The following is a 22,106-nucleotide window of genomic DNA, read 5'->3' as shown; positions in this document are numbered from 1 at the left end:
AGATGTGCTAGCATTGGATTTTCCCTTCACTTGAACTAGGAGACCCAAACCTGTGAAGATCTGCTTTAAATCGGTGGGATTGGAAGATGTCTTGCAATAGAGCCCCAACCACTCGTTTTGGGATGAATGTGAACGCTGACTGCACCCCAGGCCTCCTCGTGTTCTCCCTTGTGGCCGAATGAATTTCCACAAATCTCCACAAAATCTAGTGGAACATCTTTTTAGAGGAGCAGAGGTTATTATAACTGTAAATGGAGACTAAATGTGGAATAGGATGTTTAAAATATGAAGCACATGAAGCTCTTATGCTTAGGTGTCCACAAGCTCTTCACTATTTAGTGTAGATTGATACAACTCTATTAGTCATTGCACGGTACAGGAACTCAACAAGAACAATGCTGTTAAACATCTTTCAGAAGGGCAAACAGCAGCATTGTGCAAAGTGTAGTTATATAAATAAAGAGAATATCAGACAGGGAATATGTGCAGAATAACAGTAGTAATATCCATCATAGAAATAATACAGAATTGTGTAGAACTGATGATGATTACAGGCAATAAAAATATTAGTGAAACATCATCATTAGTGAATATTCTAGCAGTGTAGAGTTCAGCAGAATGATGATGATGATGATGATGGTTATGGGGAAGAACCTGCTGGTTCTGGTGTGAATGTTCCTACATCTCCTTCTGGAAGGATGTATTGGTGGTTGGACAGAAGGATGATAATGATATTTTGTCCTTTGCACAGACATCTACTGTGGAGAAGATGTTCGGTGACTACTGAAATTGTAGTAATTTAATAATTTAATTATGTTCAAATAAAAAATGCTATTTCTAAAAAATATAAACATTATTTTTATTAATATTATATTATATAATATTATTTTATGTTATAATATAAATTTGTATAATATATATTAGTATTTAATGTATATTAGATTTATTGTAGTTAGTAGTTATATAAATATCAATTTTTTTATTTTATACATATTAATATATATCAATATATATACGTTTTTATATTTTTTACACCGCAGACTACCTCACTACGTCATTTCCGCCACGCAAAAAAAAATAAAATAAAATCCAATATGTCTTCCGTTGTGCATTTCGAAACGGACTTTCGACCAATCAAAACGCCCGACAGCTGCTCCGTCGCTTGATTGACAGCACTCAGATCCAATCAGAATCCAGAACAGCCCCCGACTGAATGGTTACTCCTGAAAACCGCTCAGGGTTTGGTTGTGAGTCGCTCCTCCTCTCGTGCTCCTTTGTGGTCGAGGCCAGTTCTGTGCGTGCGGCCGCTTTTTAAAGGAATAACTCCAGCCCGGGTGAAGGTGAGGAGGATTAAATCTAATTCTGTATAATAAATCTATAAAGCGCACCCGTTACCCGAGTAAAAAGTCTGGGTGATATTACAGTTTATAAACCCGGCGCTCAGTAAAAACGTTGTTTTATGGAGAGATCCGAGGAGCCGTTTTTTCTGGTTAGCATCACTGGTTAGCCACGATAGCTAATAAATCCTGGTGTTGGGGTTATATTTTAAGTCACTAATCTAATATTTAGGTTGAAAAAAAATCATAATTGTGTAGGAAAACATTGGAAGTGAATTGAAACTGCGCAGTTATTATCATCCGGTTACGGTGTATTGACGTGCAGCCTTTCAATGGCCGAATCCTGAATGGAGGAGAATAAAGGGGATTTAGTGCACTGTATAGGGCGCCAGATGTATTTGGGATCGACCCATTGTCACCCCTAACCAGGTTGAAACAATGGTGGTTGTAAAGATCCAAACAAAGGATCAACATCAATCTGATTGGTTTGATCGTGTTTTATTATTTGCTCGTGCACCACTCGGAGAGAGAAAACGCCTTCATTGGTGTATTATTAATGATTTTACAATTCTATTCTGTATTGCTATTTGTCTTGGTGGCTGCCATGTTTGGATCACGTGACCCTAAGTGCTCAGAACTGATTTAACTTTGCGGAGTCTTTGTTGTGATGTATATAAACGCTGACATTGTTCGCTCGCAGATGCAAGGAAACCGAGGAGGTCGTCCCGATCAGCACAACCACGGCCCCCCGAGGGTGCAGCACGACCGGAAGCCTCCCGGAACCGACAGCAACGGGCAGCACACGGACCGTGCCGGACAACCCAGCCCCAGTAAGTACCGCCTCGCCGCATCGTCCCAAACCCGTGTTCTACACATGTCCATACGCCATCTTGCTTGCTTGCTTCTCAGATGCCGGTCTGACCATCGACCTGACGAGCTTCAAGAAACCCGGCGAGAAGACGTACACGCAGCGCAGCCGGCTGTTCGTCGGAAATCTGCCCGCGGGTACCTCTGAAGAAGAAGTGGAAAAGCTCTTCTCCAAATATGGCAAACCCTCCGAGATCTTCATCAACAAGGACCGAGGCTTTGGGTTCATCCGCCTGGTAAGAGCGCCCAGAGCTTCTAATGAACACATCAAGAACGTTATTTTTTGTATAACGTGAGCTTTTTCGTTCTCCCCAGGAAACCAAGACCCTCGCGGACATCGCCAAAGCCGAGCTTGATGACACGATGTTTCGCGGTCGGCAGATCCGCGTGCGCTTCGCCACTCACGGGGCCGCGCTCACTGTCAAGAACCTGCCCCAGTTCGTATCCAACGAGCTCCTGGAGGAGGCTTTCTCCATGTTCGGCCCCATTGAGCGTGCCATCGTGATCGTGGACGACCGCGGGCGGCCCACGGGGAAGGGCATCGTGGAGTTCGCCAACAAGCCGTCAGCACGCAAAGCCCTGGACCGGTGCTCGGATGGAGCCTTAGTGCTCACCTCGTGAGTTCTCCAAGAAATCATAGGGATGAAGACCTTTGAGCTCGGTCCCGTGTAAAGGTGGTGGAAGCCTAGTGGTTTAAAGCAGTCAACGTTTATTTTCCAGCTGTGGTGAAGTGCGAGTTTAACGTTACTTGGCTTGAAAAGCAATAATTTAGGGCTCGGTTAAGGTCAGTCTCTAACGACGTATTTGTGTTCTTTTTATTTTTATGTCGAACTTAAATTTAATTCTTAAGGTTCTTCAAAACATCCTGAATTTGACTTTTGTGAAACCTGCAGAAACCTCGATTGTACAGTGTGTAAACGACTGCGTGTGCGTGTTTTCAGGTTTCCTCGGCCCGTGACGGTGGAGCCCATGGAGCAGTTGGATGAAGACGAAGGGCTTCCAGAAAGACTCGTCAGCAAAAACGCACAGTATCACAAGTGAGTAAGAAGAACACTGGACACATAATCAAAACTATTAACATTAGTCAAACACTGATTTTGTGTGTGTGTGTGTGGTGGTCAGGGAGCGCGAGCAGCCCCCCCGCTTTGCTCAGCCCGGGTCGTTTGAGTACGAGTACGCGATGCGCTGGAAAGCCCTGATGGAGATGGAAAAGCAGCAGTATGAGCAGGTGGAGAGGAACATCAAGGAGGCGCAGGAGAAGCTGGAGCAGGAGATGGAGGCGGCCAGACATGAGCACCAGGTCATGCTCATGAGGCAGGGTGAGTCCCAGGAACCTCCTACATCTCTCAATCTCTCGCCTCCCTCATTCAGCTCTCCATCTTGTTTGGTTTGTTTCCTTTCCTCGCTTTGTTTATTTTCACTCACTTGTTTCCTTCCTTTTATATTTCACATACAAAACCCCCCCCCCCATTCTTTCTCTACTAATCGGAGTATCTCTTCTCTCAGATCTCTTGAGGAGGCAGGAGGAACTGAGGCGTATGGAGGAGGCGCACAACCAGGAGGTGCAGAAGAGGAAGCAGATGGAGCTGCGTCAGGAGGAGGAGCGGCGCCGCCGGGAGGAGGAGCTCAGGGCTCACACCGAGGAGCTGATGAGGAGACAGCAAGGGACTGGGGCCAACTTCAGTGAGAAGGTATGCTCCACAACACGTGCACGCACACGCACACGCACACACACACACACACACACACACACACACACACGGTGTGTTTAATGACAGAGTGGCGGAGGATAGTTTTTTTTTATGAATGATAATTACAGCCGCTCAGGTTCTCATTATTCTCACCGAGGAGAGAATAGTGACACCTAGCGGTCAAATCAGAAAAACAATAAGTCGACAAAACTCATGAGCCGAACACTCCTCCTCAATCGCTCCTTATTTTTGTCTTTTTATTACAGAGGGAGCAGGACATAAGGATGCACATGGGAGGTGAGACTCAACTACACCCCTTTTTTATCCCTCGTTTTCTCATTTTTTATTTCTCTTTCATTTGATGTCAGAATATCCCTAAAATGTTTGTTTCCCTATTATTGTTGTTTACTTCCTGCTTAATGCTTGTGATATTTATTTATTTTTTTTAATATTCAAACATTTATTATAATTATTTCTTTATTGTTCTTTCGGGGGTCCAAGGTCAAGGCCTTCCCCTGAACAGGACCTCAATGGGAGGAAACCCCACACCAGGAGGAGCACCGAACATGCCTGCCAATGAGGTATGATGCAGCAATTTACATAAATCAACACAATTTATTGTCAGTGTTGAAACTCACATCCTCACACTTATTTATTTATTTAATAGATTTCTTATTTAACAATTATTTTCAGGGTACTGGAGGAAACCCTGGTGGTCTTCCTCTGCCTTTCCCCCGCCCCGGCCCACCCATCGACTACAAGCGGCGTCGGTTCTGAGAGCCCAGGACACACACACACGTCTCTCTGTGGCGTCTCTCTTTTTTTTTTTTTCTTTTTTTTTTTTCCTTCTTTATTTTTTACACGCCTACATACTGTACAATATTTTTAAAGCCCAGACAGTGAATTTAGTAGTTTCATCGTATAAACACGTAAAAAAAAAACGGTGCAAAGTTTCTTTTAAGCTTAAAGTTCATATTTTTTTTTGTTTTGAAGATTTATTGTCTTATTCCCTCGATGGGGTTTTGTATAGACCTTTTGGTTTTTTTTCCCCCTGTATTAATGTGATATCCCTTCTTTCTTTTTCCCTTTTTTTTTTATTTTGTGGTTCATCCCTTGTACTTTTTATATAGACATAGTGAAATAATTTTTTTGTCAAATACCTGCATTTATAAACTGGCTCACAATAAAAAAGAAATCCGGGATTCAGTGTTATGTATTCAGCTTGGTCCTGGTCTTTTTTTAATTAATCTTTTTATTTCTCTCAAGTTATTAATTATAACCCAAATAAAGTCAATAAACCCAAACAATTTTAGTATAATTATAATTTTTTTATATATTTAAACAAAATCTGCATTTTACATACATAAAATTTTTATCTTTTTCAAAAATTTGCATAATAACGTAAAAATATAACGTGCAGCCCCACCCCCACCCCCCGTCAGTTTAATATTTAAAATAAAAGATAATAGAATATATTTTTATAGAACTAAGTCTCGGGTGTCCCCCCCCCCCCCGTTTTAACTTTATATAATGTGTAAATATTCAGTAAAACATGTATATATTAGTAAATCTCCTCTGGCTTACATTCTCACCATAGATTTGGATGAAAGTTAGTGTTACACTGACTGGCTCTCTTGAAATATTTGGTACACATTATCCCAGAGGACCAACATTCCCAGGTAGTGTTTATTAGCATGCTAGTGTTACTATGGTGATCATTCTTCGTTTATTTATTTTAGCTAAATCTTTGTTTATGCTCTAGCTGCCTAATTCCGTAAAAAATTTTCACGGTTAATTTGGTGTTTTGTTGTGTGTTCTTACATGATCCATAGTTTTATTGTCTATTAACAAAGTGATACACAATCGTTACGGCAGGATTTTGTAGTAGCCAATCAGAGGCTTCTGTTGTCCAGCCACAGGCTTAGTATCATCGGGCTACTGCACTCCTGTCTACACCTTATCAGTCTATTTTAAATGCCCCAAAGTACGTCGCCTCTGGCTGAAGGAGAACGGCAGACATGTTGCTCACAAACAGTGAGAGCCTATCTCCCTGCTCAAGCTGAAACAACGCCCCCTGGTGGCTGGATAACAGACCCATACTGGGCTCGGAACCGAGACGCCGACTCAGACCGGCTTTGCCGAGCATCGTCGGCTCCGGATGCGACGCTGTACTCTTGAGCAGGTATTGGACCAGCTGGAGGTCAGGTCCCGTGTGCGAGGTTATGAAATGAACCTGTGAGTAAATGAAATAAATCCCATCTTGAGGAACCACAATTTCTCCCTCAGGACTGAGGATCGTCAGGCCCTCCTGAATTCTCTGTCCACTCAGGACATCCCAGTGAAGACGCTCGAACATGAGACAGGGATCCTGAGAATCACCTGGTGATAAAAAAGCTGCTAAGTTGAACATTACAAAACAAAACCTTTTTTTTATGTACAACGTTCAATCTCACGGCTGTGATTTCGATCTGAAATCATTTGACAGAAGATTATAGGGGCTGGTTTTTGCTGAACCCCAGTGAATAAGATTTGGTAAACTAATCTAAAAGTAATTCAGAGGTGAAGAAATGTTAAATAAAAATGCAATTCTGAGGTTAAAAAAAAAAAAAAAAGGTCTGGGTTCATTGAGGTAAAATACAATTATTAGGTGCAAATTTCTGAGGTAAAATACAAACAATTCTCAGGTTGAAAATTTACTAAACTAATTTCTGAGGTAAAATTCTGTAGTAAAATAAAAATTTCAGGCAAAAATTGCAAAAAAAACCCCAAAATTCTCAGGTAAAAATTTCAGAAAAGCTTTGAGGTCAAATACAAACATTCTCAGTTATAAATTTGAACATTTCTGAGGTAAATTTGTTTTATTCTCTGGTCAAATAAACAAATAAAATTAAATCTGAAACATATCTAATAAACACCAGAGTTTAAATTCTCCCAAAATATAATATGATGTAAAAATTCTAAAGTAAATCTGACATACACAGTAAAAAAGTAATGAACTGAGGTTATAGTTTAATAATGTGTCATTTGGGAGAACAGCTGCAAAAAATTACTTAAAAACAGATCATTTATGTAGTTCCATAATTAAGTATATAATCAGGCACAGACTTCCATAAATTCATCCAGTGCTGATATGAAGAAATAAACTATGGACACTAAACATGCCATGATTGATCCTTTGATTGCACACGTCACTTGATTACATATTAAAATCTTTTTGCTTGAATACTTTAATTTGTTGTGAAGAAGTGAGAGATTAGCTGTGAATTACCATTTGGGAGGATATTATTCAGACCTGCTCTCTGCAGATGGTGATGCTGTTTGAGCTCCTGCTTTGCTCCAACGTGTATCGCAGGTTTGAAGACCTGAGTGATGTTGTGGTCTGTGAAATACACAAAAAATCTACAATCAACTTGACGGCTAACTGGGTAGCTTTTTTTCATTTATTCAGAAATATATGCCTAGTTCCTTTATTCGAAGGGATATTGCATATCAAAATGGCAAAATGTACAAAATAATCAAATAACTTTTTGTAAAGGACACAGAATATTCACAAAAGTTTGTTTACATCTGACCATAATATTGGTTGTGCTTTTAACACGTCCCATTACACAATTAGTCCCCATTCCACTCTTCTGGGAAGATGTTCTACTAGATCTTGTGGAGATTCATTCAGCTACAAGGGTGTTAGTAAAGTCAGGTACTGATGAAGGTGAGAAGATGAGGAGGCCTGGAGGACAGTCAGTGTTCATTGTCATGCTGGAACAGGTTTAGGTCTCCTAGTTCAAGTGAAGGAAAAATGTCATGCTTCTGCATCTTAAGACGTCTTATAGAATTTTGTACCTCCAACTTTGTGGGAACAGTTTTGAGGAAGAAGCTCATATGGTTGGAAAAGTCAGGTGTCCTGAACCTTTGGTCATTTAGTGTATATTTAAATAGTTTAATAAAAAAAAAACTCAACACAATTCTGATGGATTTGAAAACTTCATATTCAGTAACTGAAAATGAAAATGAATATTTATTTACCTCCTAAACTCTGCCACAGGGAGTTGCGAATATCCAGCAGGAGTCTCTGTGGAATTGAGAAGAACACGTCACTCGACCACACCCGAGGCTCAGAATCTCTGTGATGAATATGGGATTATATTAATGATCTGAGGATCGGCTCGATACCATATTCACGCTGTTCTGGAACTCTTGCATCATGAGATCGCAACTTGCCAGGCCTGCGCTGTGCCACACTGCTGGATCTCCGCCATGTTCCTGGAGACACTCGGTTGGGAAGACGTCATGGTCCAAAGATTTAGTGGTCTGGCAGAGAGAAAGTGAAAGTAAAGAACCTTAAACACTGAATTGTTATGGAGACGTTGCAGAAATTGCACAAGGATGGTGCTGTTACGTTACAGAGGTGTTACAAGAAATGTACAGGGAGATTAACGGAATGTTACAGGAATGGCGTTACAGTAACATCACAGGAAAGTTACAGAACTGTTACAATTATGTCACAGTCATTTTAAAGAAATGTTACAAAACTGTACAGGAATATCAAAGAAATGTTAAAGTAATGTTACAAAGACAGTACAAGAATGTTACAGAAATGTTATGGTAATGTTATTAAGACAGGACACAAAAGTAACAGGAATGTTACAGTAATATTACAAATACAGTAAAGAAATGTTACAGAAATGTTACGATAACCTTAAAAGAACAGGACAGAAAAGTTACAGGAATTTTACAGTAATATTACAGAGACAGTGAGGGAATGTTACAGTAATATTACAGAGACAGTGAGGGAATGTTGTAGAAATGTTATAATAACGTTAAAGACAGGACAGAAAGTTACAGGAATGTTACAGTAATTATACAGAGACAGTGAGGGAATGTTACAGAAATGTTACAGTAACGGTGCAGAAACAGTGGAGGAATGTTTTAGGAATGTTACAGTAACGTTACCGGGATAATGCAACAACAATATATGTTTACAGGAAAAATACGGGGATTTGACCAAACGTTTACTAATGAGGTCATAAAAATAACACATGATGAGGAATGAAGGCAAAAAAAAGACAAGAAAGAAAGAACTTCAAGACTTCAAACCCTATATGTGTGTGTGTGTGTGGTGTGTGTGTGTGTGTGTGTGTGTGTGTGTGTGTGTGTGTGTGTTACCGTGTGTAGCTCTCGGGTGAAGCTGTACAGCAGCACGGCTGTGATGAAAGTTTCAGCTCCCAGAACCGCAGTCAGCAGTAGGAGGGCTCGAATCCCCCGCGGTTTGGTGTCAGCGCTCAGGGCCTTGTGGATGCGGTTATAACAGGCGTTATTACCGGCGCTACTCTGAATGTTTAATGTCATGTTCGGTGTGCAGGCGGAGGGGAATGAGCATGTCGGATAGAAAGTGAAAGTACATCTCTCTCTCTCTCTCTCTCTCTCTCTCTCTCTCTCTGTGGAAGTGACAGACCGGGGGAGAGGTTGTAGGTCTGCTCACACACTTCCGGCTACATGTTGGTATTTCGGAAATTCCCACAGGAGTCAAATCAGACCTCAATCAGTCTACTGCATAAACCACAATCACAACTCAAATCATTTTTACAGTTTAAATGCAAACAGCAAAAGATACAACATCAGTGTAATTCCTCATTTATACAAATGTATAAAATACAAAGAGGTTAAACAAAAAAACAAAACTATTTACAAATAAAAAAACAACGACAGACAAACAGACAGACAGACAGACAGACATACAGACAGATAGATAGATAGATAGATAGATAGATAGATAGATAGATAGATAGATAGATAGATAGATAGATAGATAGATAGAAAATGTTTATTAATGAAAAAATTAATAAAGAAAAAAGATAAGTAAAAAATAGGAGAAAGAAAGAAAGAAAGAAAGAAAGAAAGAAAGAAAGAAAGAAAGAAAGAAAGAAAGAAAGAAAGAAAGAAAGAAAGAAGGAAAAGTGATTAATGTTAGACAATAAGTGAGGATTTAGAGTCATATTGAGATGTGAGACAGGAATAAAAAAGGTTTCTTGTCTGTAATGTACTTATAGAATAAGTATAAATAGGAATAATCTCTATACAATTCACATAAAAAGTAATAAATATTCTCAATGGTAAATCTATTTGACCTCTAACATACATGAACAATGTCTACAAATTGCCAGTCCACCAATGAAAAACGGGATTGTCTTGCGGAACATAAAATTAGCCAATGGGTGAACGGTGCGCTTGACCACTAACCAATGAGATCCCTCGGTAGGCGGGCTCTTCACCTGAACACGGAAGTTTCTGCGCAGAAATTCTGAATGACCTGAAGAACGTCTTCGGTGTTGTCGAGTATTGTGAAACCTTCAAACATCCTACACGCCATCTCTTCCTGTTTCAATCTGATTGGACAAATCGGAGATTGGCTGAATCTCATTGGTCAGCTCTGAGCCGGCTGTCAAACGATCCATGAAGACCACTCGGTCAGGTAGGTCGACCTTTAAGTGCCTGGTTAAAAAATAAATTATAGCCTATTTATTTAATAAGTAAATAAATTTATTAGTACACAGAGATATTATTAGATCAGTATTTGCGTGTTTACGCCGACATGATCCAGGAACGTCAACGATAAATTAGCTAATTAACGGATCTGCGTTTTATTCAGGCGCTTCCACAACAACAGGGTCCTAGGGATACAGGGTGTTTATACTGATCTTTGACGCTGACACACCACCCCGGCCTTGTAAGAGCTTGGCTGCGGCGGTGCGCGTGCTTTTTACCGGTGTGTTGTGAATAAAAGTCCGCTGCGATGTTTCGCTGCAGCGCGCTCTGGAATAAACTGAGTCCGGCGGCGCAAACCTCCTCAACCCTGTGTCGGCACACCGGGCGGAGAGCGCGTGAGTGTGTGTGTGTGTGTGTGTGTGAGAGAGAGAGAGAGAGAGAGAGAGAGAGAGAGAGAGAGAGAGAGAGAGAGAGTGAGTGAGTGTGTGTGTGTGTGTGTGTGTGTGTGTGTGTGTGTGTGTGTGTGTGTGTGTGAGAGAGAGTGAGTGAGTGAGTGAGTGTGTGTGTGTGAGAGAGAGTGAGTGAGTGTGTGTGTGTGAGAGAGAGTGAGTGAGTGTGTGTGTGTGAGAGAGAGTGAGTGAGTGTGTGTGTGTGAGAGAGAGTGAGTGAGTGTGTGTGTGTGAGAGAGAGTGAGTGAGTGTGTGTGTGTGAGAGAGAGTGAGTGAGTGTGTGTGTGTGAGAGAGAGTGAGTGAGTGTGTGTGTGTGAGAGAGAGTGAGTGAGTGTGTGTGTGTGAGAGAGAGTGAGTGAGTGTGTGTGTGTGTGAGAGAGAGTGAGTGAGTGTGTGTGTGTGTGAGAGAGAGTGAGTGAGTGTGTGTGTGTGTGTGTGTGTGTGTGTGTGTGTGTGTGTGTGTGTGTGTGTGTGTGTGTGTGTGAGAGAGAGTGAGTGAGTGTGTGTGTGTGTGTGAGAGTGAGTGAGTGTGTGTGTGTGTGTGAGAGAGAGTGAGTGAGTGTGTGTGTGTGTGAGAGAGAGTGAGTGAGTGTGTGTGTGTGTGTGAGAGAGAGTGAGTGAGTGTGTGTGTGTGTGTGAGAGAGAGTGAGTGAGTGTGTGTGTGTGTGTGAGAGAGAGTGAGTGAGTGTGTGTGTGTGTGTGAGAGAGAGTGAGTGAGTGTGTGTGTGTGTGTGAGAGAGAGTGAGTGAGTGTGTGTGTGTGAGAGAGAGTGAGTGAGTGTGTGTGTGTGAGAGTGAGTGAGAGTGTGTGTGTGTGAGAGTGAGTGAGTGTGTGTGTGTGTGAGAGTGAGTGAGTGTGTGTGTGTGAGAGTGAGTGAGTGTGTGTGTGTGAGAGAGAGTGAGTGAGTGTGTGTGTGTGAGAGAGAGTGAGTGAGTGTGAGTGTGTGAGAGAGAGTGAGTGAGTGTGTGTGTGTGTGTGTGTGTGAGAGAGAGTGAGTGAGTGTGTGTGTGTGTGTGTGTGTGTGTGTGAGAGAGAGTGAGTGAGTGTGTGTGTGTGTGTGAGAGAGTGAGTGTGTGTGTGTGTGTGAGAGAGTGAGTGTGTGTGTGTGTGTGAGAGAGTGAGTGTGTGTGTGTGTGTGAGAGAGTGAGTGTGTGTGTGTGTGTGTGTGTGTGTGTGTGTGTGTGTGAGAGAGAGTGAGTGTGTGTGTGTGAGAGAGTGTGAGAGAGTGTGAGAGAGTGTGAGAGAGTGTGAGAGAGTGTGAGAGAGTGTGAGAGAGTGTGAGAGAGTGTGAGAGAGTGTGAGAGAGTGTGAGAGAGTGTGAGAGTGAGAGAGAGTGAGAGAGAGAGGAGTGAGTGAGACTTACCTGTCAGTTTAACTTTAGAGCCTACAGGTAGAACCCATCATAAATAAACCAGGAGAACCAGCAGGTAGAATGCAGGAGAACCAGCAGGTAGAATGCAGGAGAACCAGCAGGTAGAATGCAGGAGAACCAGCAGGTAGAATGCAGGAGAACCAGCAGGTAGACTCAATAGGTGGAATCCAGAAACACAGATTTGCTTCAAGAGCAGGTGAACACACTAACTGTGGGCTACAGGTTCTGCAATAATTTGGTTCTGAAGACACTATGCTTCTAAAGTAACCTTGGTTCTAGAATGTTCTAAAGACTCTCTGGTTCTAAATATATTCAGGTTCTAGAAACACTAGTGTTCCAAAGACACTTGGGTTCTTCAATTTTTACCCCTGCGTATGACCCCTGTGTAGGACCCCTCTAGAACCCCTGTGTAAGAACGCCTCTAGAACCCCTGTGTAGGACCCCTCTAGAACCCCGGTGTAGGACCCCTCTAGAACCCCTGTGTAGGACCCCTCTAGAACCCCTGTGTAGGACCCCTCTGTGTAGGGACCCCTCTGTGTAGGGACCCCTCTGTGTAGGGACCCCTCTGTGTAGGGACCCCTCTGTGTAAACGCCTTCCATCTTTCAAATGTTCTGGTCTTTTCCTTCCACAGCACTGAGGCCTGACAGGAAGCCGGCGTTCCCAATGCAGACCCACATGTCCACCAGTCCACTGGGAGGAGGCGGAGAGAACACCATCTACTACGTGCTGGTGGGAGCGGCATTTGTGGGAGGCGGCGCTTATGTGAGTATGACACGCCCACTCATTTTACATGTGAGCATAGTTGGTGTGACGTCACTGAATGACCCTGGTATAGGTTCACCTGCAAGTTGTTAAATTCCCAGTTTATTCCCGTTAATTCCCATGTGAAAGCTTCCAGTGTTGAAAATTCCAGCGCTCTTACACTGCGTTTCTCTATAATATTGACGGTTTCTGTATACGTGGCATCATAATGATGGTATTCAGGTAGGACACCACTGACCGGACCCTGCACCAGATGTTGTCAGAGAAACAGCGTGTCTAATTTGCATATGATTTGTTTTTTCTAAGGCGTACCGCACCCTCACCGGCGACAGCGCCAGATACTCCGAGCGAATCTCTCAAATCAGTGGCAGGTCGAAGAAGACTGTGGAAAGTCCCGCCCTTCCTGTAACGACAGAACCACAGGTCACGGGTAGGTCACGGAGGATACACACGTTTCTGATCAAGGCGGTAAACACGTGGATCTTAATTTGAAGGAGTTATAATTCAACGGATTTTTACAGTGAGGAATGAACAAATAAAACCAGTAAAAACACAAGATCACACCATCAAACCTTCATCACACCATCAAACCTTCATCACACCATCAAACCAAAACCCTAATCACACCATCAAACCTTCATCACACCATCAAACCAAAACCTTCATCACACCATCAAACCAAAACCTTCATCACTCATGAATCTTTCTCTTGGGTTCTATCAAGAGGAAATTCCAATCTCCATTCACATTGCTTGAAAAGGACCCATGCATTTGCTGAGCACTTTTCGTATCTGCATGCTACACTTTCGCACTTTGCTACTCACCATTCCTGTGTCGTGTTTAACATCTGAGCATTTTGTCCTCCACAACTCACCCCACAACTCACCTCACTTGTACAATTCTCTGGTTGACTTGTGTGAAATGTGGTAAAGGTTATTCTGAGGTGATGTTTCACTCGTGTCACCCCTTCAAACCCCTATCCAACTGAAAGTTAGTTTTTCTAACAGCCTGTCTGTCTTCCGTGTCAAACTAACCCGAATGTCATCAGGTTCTGTGTCTTGGGCTTCACGTGGTTGGTTTAAGTTGTGCTCTTTTTTCCACTACGAGTTTTTTGGCTTGGTATAAACACAGATTGCTCTTTGGGGCATTTAGATCACTTTCAACAGGGATCCTCAAGTAAACGTTTGTGATACGAGGTGGTATCAAAAGGTTTTGAGACTAATGGTGTATTTGGTGTAATTCTGAAAACACGCGTTGCCACGTCGACAAGTTCATTACGGACAGCAAGTTGGAGCAAAGAGCAATTCTGAACGAAACTGGGCAAATCTGCCACAGAGACTTTTGGCGTGACGTACGTTTGACATATGGCTGCAGCGAAACGTTCGGGGTGTTCGCACATGCGCTTCAAGAGCGGAAGAACATCACTAGAAGACGACGCGAGATCAGAAACGAGGATCTCGTTCATGATGATCATCGAAGAACGAGCAACATGATCTCATTTCCGCACCCACACTACTCGTGAGACTTGGCAAATCGCAGAAGGTGTTTGACACGTTCCAAAAGAAGACTTCAGGACACGTTTCAGAAAAACTGTACTGCTGTGGAAGGGGACTGTTTTAAAGGTGATCGTGTGTAAACGTTGGTAAATAAAGTTCTTTTCTGTAAACAGAGCCAGTCTTGAAACTTTCTGGTACCACCTCGTACTCTGGAAGCCGTTTTCTTATTTGCATTCCTCTTGCTGGACTTCTTTGGTGAGTTTGTGTGGATAATAACCCACACACTCAAAGGCCTGCACCTGCTGAAAGTGGTAAGAAGAAAAAGAAGAATTCCATGCTTCCTTTTCCTTGTGTTTGATGTTGGCTTAAAGTAAGGGTACAACATGCCACAGGAAGCCAAGGCAAATATTCAAACCTCTCTTGAAGGCATCTCTTGAACAAGAAGGGCTGTACTTTCCAAAGTTGGTCATTCTTGTGTATGTGATCATTTGTGGTATTAGAATCCCCGGCTGAGGATGTCTCCGAACCCGTCCTTGATTCTTCAGGAGATGAACCTTCACAGAAACCAAAGGCAACTGAGGCTGACCGAGAAATTGTTACGTCTGAACCATCTTTAACAGAACCACTTCCAGAAGATCCTTCGGCACCAGAAACTGCACAATATGACCCTGCTCCAGAACCGGTCCTGGAAGACCCTTCCCTGAATGCTTCTATAACAGAAGCTACTCTTGTTTCTGAATCTGCTCTAAAGGAATCGAGTGAGGAGGAAGTGACTCTTGATGCTCATGTCATTGAAGAAAAACCCACTGAAGAATCTCCAGCTCCTGTTGTTGAGAGTGGTAAGGCTGATACTTCTGCATGGAGACCTGCCAATGTATACGTGTTAGAATAAAGGACCTATTTGTTGGATGGCTTTTTATTCCACTCGTTGAATTGCGGTAATTCTTTTTTTTTTTTTTTTTTTGGGGTAAAAACCAGCAGAACCAGTACCTGAAGTGGTGGCAGAAAGCGTGCCAGAGTCTCCACCAGTAGCCCAGAGTGGTAAGAATCCGGTTTTAACTGAATCGAAACCAAACTATTTTTTTTTTTATTTTTTTAAAGAAACGTAATGTTACCACTTTTTTGGTGTCAATTGTAGGACTCATTTTCATATGGGGGTCTTCATTTCCTGTTGTTGTTGTTTACCGGAACCCACCCTTCATGTTCACCAATTTTGTTTCATCGCTAAGGCTAATTTTAATAGGTCACACATTGTTTGCTAGTCTGCTAATAAATCTTTTTATCACCTGTCTGTTTTAATGAAATGTGTGATAATTGTAATGTTAGCTGTTAATGTTAAGAACTCGCATATCAGACTAACCTTTCTTGCTGTTTTCCTAAAATTCTTTCACTCCACACACGTGCCGAGCAGATGGCTGTTCTTGATGGATGGTGATTATTTCGATTTCTGTCCGGTAAACATGTTTGTCTTGATTTTAGAATCCGGACCCGAACCTGCTTCCAGTGCAGAACCCGCCCTCGCTGAGTTCCCCGGACACGTTCCTTACCTCCTGATTGGTGGAGGAACGGCATCGTTTGCAGCAGCGAGGTCGATCCGTGCCCGTGACCCTGGTGCTCGGGTAAGTAATAACTTTTCTACTCCTATATAATTATATGTAAAAAAAATAAAATAAAAATTAAGTCTTGCTTTTGGTGGAATTTAAATATGGCGTCCCCCAAAGTTCTGTTTTTGGGCCGCTATTGTTTTCAAACTTTTGGATATATCAGGAGCTAAATACTGCGAATTGACCCAGCATAAAGTGGCAAACTAACATATTGGGATGCCTAAATTTTCCAGCGATATGTGCTTCCTCGCCAAACTGTTGGAGACACACAATTGTATCGGATGTCAAAATTTTCCCTTCGTTTCCCCAAGGAGGAGCCCTGAACCTGCTCCAGCATCACAAAAAACCTGTCATATTTGGGTGAATTCTTGTCCATTAGTATTTCCTGCTCACCGCTTGCACAAATGAAGTTCTCATCAGTAGCTTTTGGGCGTCCTGGGGTGTTCGATCAGCTCTATATTTTCTGTGCAGGTTCTGATCGTGACTGAAGAAGCCGACCTGCCGTACATGAGGCCTCCTTTGTCCAAAGAACTGTGGTTCTCCGATGATCCTGCAGTGACGGAAGCACTGCGCTTCAAACAGTGGAATGGAAAAGAGAGAAGGTGTGTGTGTGTGTGTGTGTGTGTATTGTCCTGTAATGCATATTTTCAATGTATGTGTGAGTATTTATATACGTGTGTGTGTGTGTGTGTGTGTGTGTGTGTGTGTGTGTGTGTGTGTGTGTGTGTGTGTGTGTGTGTGTGATTTGCAGCATTTATTTCCAGCCTCCTTCCTTCTACGTGAACCCCAGTGAGCTGGATGTGGTGGAAAACGGGGGCGTGGCCGTGCTGACAAGCAGAAAGGTGAGGGATATCTAACTTGACACACTTCTCTAGAGTGTGTGTGTGTGTGTGTGTGTGTGTGTGTGTGAGAGTAAAGATAATTGTGTGTCCACTAGGTGGTGCACATGGACGTCAGGGAGAATAAAGTTCTGCTGAGTGATGGTGCTGAGATCTCATATGACAAGTGTCTAATTGCAACAGGTAAAATTAAAAAGATTCCTCTCACATCGACACACACGCACACACTTTCTCTACACACACACACACACACACACACAGACATTGTTGGGGATGTTAAAGTGTTTGTGTGTGTGTTTGGGGTAGGTGGAGTTCCCAGGAATCTACAGGTAATTGAGCGAGCCAGCGAGGAGGTGAAGAGCAGGACCACCCTCTTTAGGAAGGTGTGTATCTCTCTCACACACACACACACACACACACACACACACACACACACACACACACAGTGGTCTCCCATTGCGAAGTAGTTTCACATTCCATCACAACAACTCTGCTCTTTGTCCTCCCTCCTCATTGTTTGGCACAGATTGAGGATTTTAAAGCGCTGGAGAAAGTTTCCCGAGAGCTGAAGTCCATCACCATCGTGGGTGGAGGGTTCCTGGGCAGCGAGCTGGCCTGCGCCTTGGGCAGAAAATGTGAGTCCACACACAGCCGTCAGTCACGTGGGATTCGGGTCAACACACTCGCAGTATGACGGGGGGATCAGACTGAAGAAGGGATGAGTGATTAATCTGATTCAGATTTAGAACAATAATAAATATGTATGTATATGTATATATATATATATATATATATATATATATATATATATATATATATATATATATATATATATATATATATATATGTGTTAACAGAGCCTCTGCTGTACTAAGTAGTACACTATATGTCCAAAGGTTTGTGGACACCGCCAAAAAGATTGTTCTTCTTTTTGAACATCCCCAGTCTCCATTTACAGTTATCACAACCTCTGCTTTTCTGAGACGATGTTCCACTAGATTTCGTGGAGATTTAGTCACCCACAAGGATGTTGGTGAAGTCAGGTACTGATGTGGGTGAGCTGAGGAGGTTCCTGGGGTTCAGTCAGGTGTTTAGTAGGGTAAAAGGAAGTGAAAGGAAAAGACTATAAGACACTGTGATTGTACTGAGTGTGCTTTTGTAAATTCTCTCTCTCTCTCTCTCTCTCTCTCTCTCTCTCTCTCTCTCTCTCTCTCTCTCTCTCTCTCTCTCTCTCTCTCTCTCTCTCTCTCTCTCTCTCTCTCTCTCTCTCTCTCTTTTATAGCTCATGATCTGGGCCTGGAGGTGATCCAGATGTTCCCTGAGAAAGGGAATATGGGTAAAGTTCTTCCTGAGTACCTGAGCAACTGGACCACAGAGAAAGTGAGAAGAGGTGAGTAAGATGAGATCAGAGTTCAGGCTCTGAGCTGGAAAAAATCTAAACTCTTCTATTGCATGATTATATATTTTTATCACTTTATTTAAAATATAAAAGAAAAGTTGAATGGTCCCTGGATGAGTTCCTGTTCCCTACAAGTGCAGGATCTAGAAATACAGTATGTACAGAATAAGTTATAGACTCTATGATGGACGTTCAGTCTGAAAAGTGCACACCGTGCCCAAAACTATTGGGACGCCTGCCTTTTCTAGCCATTTTTAGTTCTTCACCAAACTGTGACCACCACTTTGGAGACACACAATTGTCCAGGACGTCTTTGGATGCTGTTGCATGAAATTTTCTCTTTATTTCAACTTGGAGAACCAAACCTGTTCCAGCATGACAATACCCCTGTGCACTTGAAGATCTGCTTTCTGTGGAAGATCTCCTGCTATACAGCTCTAAATGCTGACTGTACCCCAGGCCTCCTCACCTTCTTACCTACATTCGTACTTGACTTTACTAATATCCTTGTGTCTGAAAGAATCTCAAACAAATCTAGTGGAACGATTGAGTGGAGCTCATTATAACAGCTAAATGGAAACTCAATGTGGAACGAGTTATAAAAAAAAAAGCACATCACAATCTTGTAGTCAAGTGTCCACAAACATTTGGTCCTATACTGTGGCAAGTGTCTGACTCTCTTTCTGATCTTTGATTTCTGACAGAGGGAGTCCAGGTGCTGTTGGAGGCTGTGGTTAAGAACGTGTCCTACAAGGACGGAAAGGTGGAGATCAAGCTGAAAGACGGACGAGTGGTGAGCGAGCAGTGTGTGTTTTAGAGCAAGCTCCGGTGTCTGTTCGACACGTGGCTAAATTTGTGTGTATGTGTGTGTGTGTGTGTGTGTGTGTCTTGCGGCTGTAGGTGAAGACGGATCACATCGTGGCCGCCGTGGGTCTGGAGCCGAGTGTGGATTTGGCGGAATCCGCCGGCCTGGAAATCGACTCCGACTTCGGAGGCTACCGGGTGAACGCCGAGCTGCAGGCGCGCTCCAACATCTGGGTGGTGTGTGTGTGGGACAGATTTTTCCTTTCACAGCTGCCAACTTTTTTTTGTTTTTCCTTCAGTTTATAAAACATATTTAATTTATTTCAAATATTTCTATAATATTTACAAAAAAAGCAATAATATTTAATATATTGTTATTTATTATATTGCACACAGGCAGGTGATGCTGCATGTTTCTATGACATTAAGCTGGGACGGAGACGTGTGGAGCATCATGACCACGCTGTGGTGAGCGGCAGACTCGCTGGAGAAAACATGACTGGAGCCAAAAAGCCTTACTGGCACCAGTCTATGTTCTGGTACAGAATCACACACACACACACACACATACACACACACACACACACACACACTTGTGTACTGTTTTATTTATTGTCCAGTTAATAAACAGCACTGATGCGATATTTAAAGGTTATACTGAATGACAATGGGGGGTGTGTGTGTGTGTGTGTGTTAGGAGTGACCTGGGCCCTGATGTAGGATATGAAGCGATTGGTATTGTAGACAGCAGTCTCCCAACTGTAGGAGTGTTCGCTAAAGCTACTGCTAAGGACACACCCAAAGCAGCTACTGAACAATCAGGTATACACACACACACACACACACACACACACTAGACATCTGACTGCCACTATGGACCATATCACCTTACGCGTGTGTGTGCGTTCCTGAACGCACTTTCAGGTACAGGAATCAGGTCAGAGAGTGAGACGGAGGCAGTTGCAGGAACGCTTTCCACATCTCCAGCAGCTCCTGTCCCTCCTACACCCCAGGAGAACTATGGGAAAGGAGTGATCTTCTACCTGAGGGACAAAGTGGTGGTCGGCATCGTGCTGTGGAACGTCTTCAACAGGATGCCCATCGCCAGAAAGGTCTGCTCAATCACTCGCTCGTTTACCGATTCGCCGTTTCCTCTGTATTTTAACCTTGTCCTTTTTTCTCTGCCAAAAGAGAAAAATGTTTTTAAACGAAAGCTTATTCGTGTGGACGTGGACAAAGTGTGTTTATTAGTGGAGTAAGGAGCAGACCGGATCTGCACAGCTGTGATTGTTACTTTGTATGGCAGCACGACAATACAGCGCCCCCTATCGTGCACGTCGTCAGTGATTCTGACTCTCACATAGATCAGAGATTGTAACGCCACACGTTAGTTATTTGAGGTGTTAAATATGGTCTTAAAAATCTGCATATTTAAGTCTGGAAAAGTTTGGAATACTGAAATAAAAAACGTGTAGGAACCATGTGATTAACGTCCACCGTGTTTCTTTCCAGATCATTAAAGACGGAGAGGAGCATGCTGATCTGAACGAGGTGGCCAAGCTCTTCAATATCCACGAAGACTAAACGCGCGCGCGCGCACACACACACACACACACACACAGTGAACTCTGTAAGCGTGGTTCTGCCCCAGCCCTGTTGGTGGCGCTGTGACGACAGCTTGCTGATGGACAAACGTCAGATCGGTACAGCTGATAAAAACCCGTCATTTATACGGGAAACTCGTACATGTGTTTTCTAGTGAGATCAGTAAATTGTACATTTGCGAATCGCTTCAGCGTTCCTTCTTTTTTCTGCACGAGGAGTTGGAAAAAACAACCTCAGTGTTTATTTTCCTTCTGAACCCCCATTAGATGCGATGTTCAGGTTTTTGTACGCAGCTGATCGTTACTCCAGCTATGCAGCACACGGTGGTTTGGATCATCAACAGCTTCCTCCACCATTTTCTAGATTCACATCTCTGCTTTCTGGAGTAAATAATTCTGATCCCGGCATTGACCCTCGTCCTCGTGTGGGTTAAACCTCCAAACGTGACGTGAGCTTAAAATCGGATTTGCTTTTAAAACGTAAGGAAAAAGCTGCACCATCTCCCCTCTGCCCCTCCTGAACCACGTGGCAGTTTGTTTCTCTAAGACTTGATTAAAACAAATTATTTTTGAAGGAATGCTTTCGTGTCTCTCTCTAAACCACTTTCACTAGCGGGTGAAGAACCTACAACCTTCTGGTTACGTTTGCAGAAGCGTAAAAAAAAAAAATCCTGCTTTATACACACTAGACGCATAAACAAATGTGGACGCTTGAGTATAAGATTCGTATGTGCAGCTTTGAACATCCGATTCCACATTTAGTGCCCATCTCCTGTTATAATAACCTCCACTCTTCTCAGAAGCAGTTCCACTAGATTTTATGGAAATTCGTGCTCATTTAGCTACAAGGGTGTTGTGAGAGTGAGGAGGCCTGGGGTGCAGTCAGGGTCCACTTTCATTCACATTCATTATGGTTCTTAGCTCTGTAGCAGATCTTCCACCAAATCGATCCATGGAAAGCAGATCTTCAGTGAGCTGGATTTATGCACTTTAGATCATTGTCATGCTGGAGCAGGTTCGAGTCTCCTAAACTGGTGAAGTGAAGGGAAAATGTCCTGCTACTGCATCCAAAGACGTCTTATTTTAGGAGTTTGGGGGAAGAATCTGGGTGGAACAGTCGGGTGTCCAGATACTTTTGGCTGAATGATCTAATCAACAGCACAAAATAAGTGAAGCAAAACGAGCACTTTTTCTCTTTCTCTACCTTCTACCTCTTTTTTTTTTTTTTTTCTCCCCATATTTCTTCTGTCCATTCTTTTATACTCTCTCTCATTTCCTCGAATGTTCTCTTTCTTGCTTTCCATCTGTCTATTTGTTTGCTGTTTCCAACCTCTTTTTCTTTTTGGTTTCATGCCTTCTTTTTTCTTGGGTTTATCTTCTGTCCATCCTTTTTTGCC

General features: G+C 42.8%; 3 protein-coding genes across 5 annotated transcripts; 2 read left to right on the top strand and 1 right to left on the bottom strand.

Annotated features, from left to right (window-relative positions):
• The first annotated feature begins 1,180 nt into the window (after positions 1-1,180).
• On the top strand, positions 1,181-5,111 carry nono (non-POU domain containing, octamer-binding). Its single transcript, XM_083530966.1, has 10 exons — positions 1,181-1,340; positions 2,038-2,167; positions 2,247-2,440; positions 2,520-2,821; positions 3,146-3,241; positions 3,327-3,523; positions 3,711-3,895; positions 4,162-4,192; positions 4,397-4,476; positions 4,589-5,111. The coding sequence occupies exons 2-10, from the start codon at positions 2,038-2,040 to the stop codon at positions 4,670-4,672; spliced, it is 1,299 nt and encodes a 432-aa protein (XP_083387092.1). The 5' UTR covers positions 1,181-1,340; the 3' UTR covers positions 4,673-5,111.
• On the bottom strand, positions 4,871-10,795 carry tnfsf10l4 (tumor necrosis factor (ligand) superfamily, member 10 like 4). Of its 2 annotated transcripts, none has more exons than XM_083530988.1 (6): positions 10,133-10,352; positions 9,059-9,442; positions 8,066-8,203; positions 7,919-7,964; positions 7,164-7,274; positions 4,871-6,274 (listed from the first exon to the last, which is right to left on the bottom strand). In XM_083530988.1, exons 2-6 carry the CDS (start codon positions 9,239-9,241, stop codon positions 5,856-5,858), a joined length of 897 nt encoding a protein of 298 aa, XP_083387114.1. In that variant the 5' UTR covers positions 9,242-9,442; positions 10,133-10,352; the 3' UTR covers positions 4,871-5,855. The 2 variants fall into 2 exon arrangements, with proteins under 2 accessions (XP_083387114.1, XP_083387115.1); XM_083530989.1 differs by having other exon boundaries at positions 5,416-6,274; positions 7,188-7,274; positions 9,059-9,463; positions 9,570-10,795.
• Positions 10,632-21,283, top strand: aifm1 (apoptosis inducing factor mitochondrion associated 1). 2 transcript variants are annotated; one of them, XM_083530940.1, is made up of 19 exons: positions 10,632-10,773; positions 12,833-12,963; positions 13,270-13,393; positions 14,960-15,298; positions 15,438-15,500; positions 15,939-16,078; positions 16,535-16,665; positions 16,815-16,905; positions 17,001-17,085; positions 17,209-17,285; positions 17,429-17,537; positions 18,185-18,292; positions 19,006-19,094; positions 19,202-19,342; positions 19,502-19,644; positions 19,803-19,927; positions 20,030-20,217; positions 20,618-20,983; positions 21,164-21,283. In XM_083530940.1, exons 1-18 carry the CDS (start codon positions 10,686-10,688, stop codon positions 20,687-20,689), a joined length of 2,244 nt encoding a protein of 747 aa, XP_083387066.1. In that variant the 5' UTR covers positions 10,632-10,685; the 3' UTR covers positions 20,690-20,983; positions 21,164-21,283. The 2 variants fall into 2 exon arrangements, with proteins under 2 accessions (XP_083387066.1, XP_083387067.1); XM_083530941.1 differs by lacking the exons at positions 14,960-15,298; positions 15,438-15,500.
• The last annotated feature ends 823 nt before the right edge of the window (positions 21,284-22,106 follow it).

The sequence above is a fragment of the Silurus aristotelis genome (assembly GCF_946808225.1).
Source record: "Silurus aristotelis genome assembly, chromosome: 26".
NCBI lineage: Eukaryota > Metazoa > Chordata > Actinopteri > Siluriformes > Siluridae > Silurus > Silurus aristotelis.
Note: the sequence above shows the minus strand (reverse complement) of the source record. Positions and strands in the feature narration are given on the sequence as shown.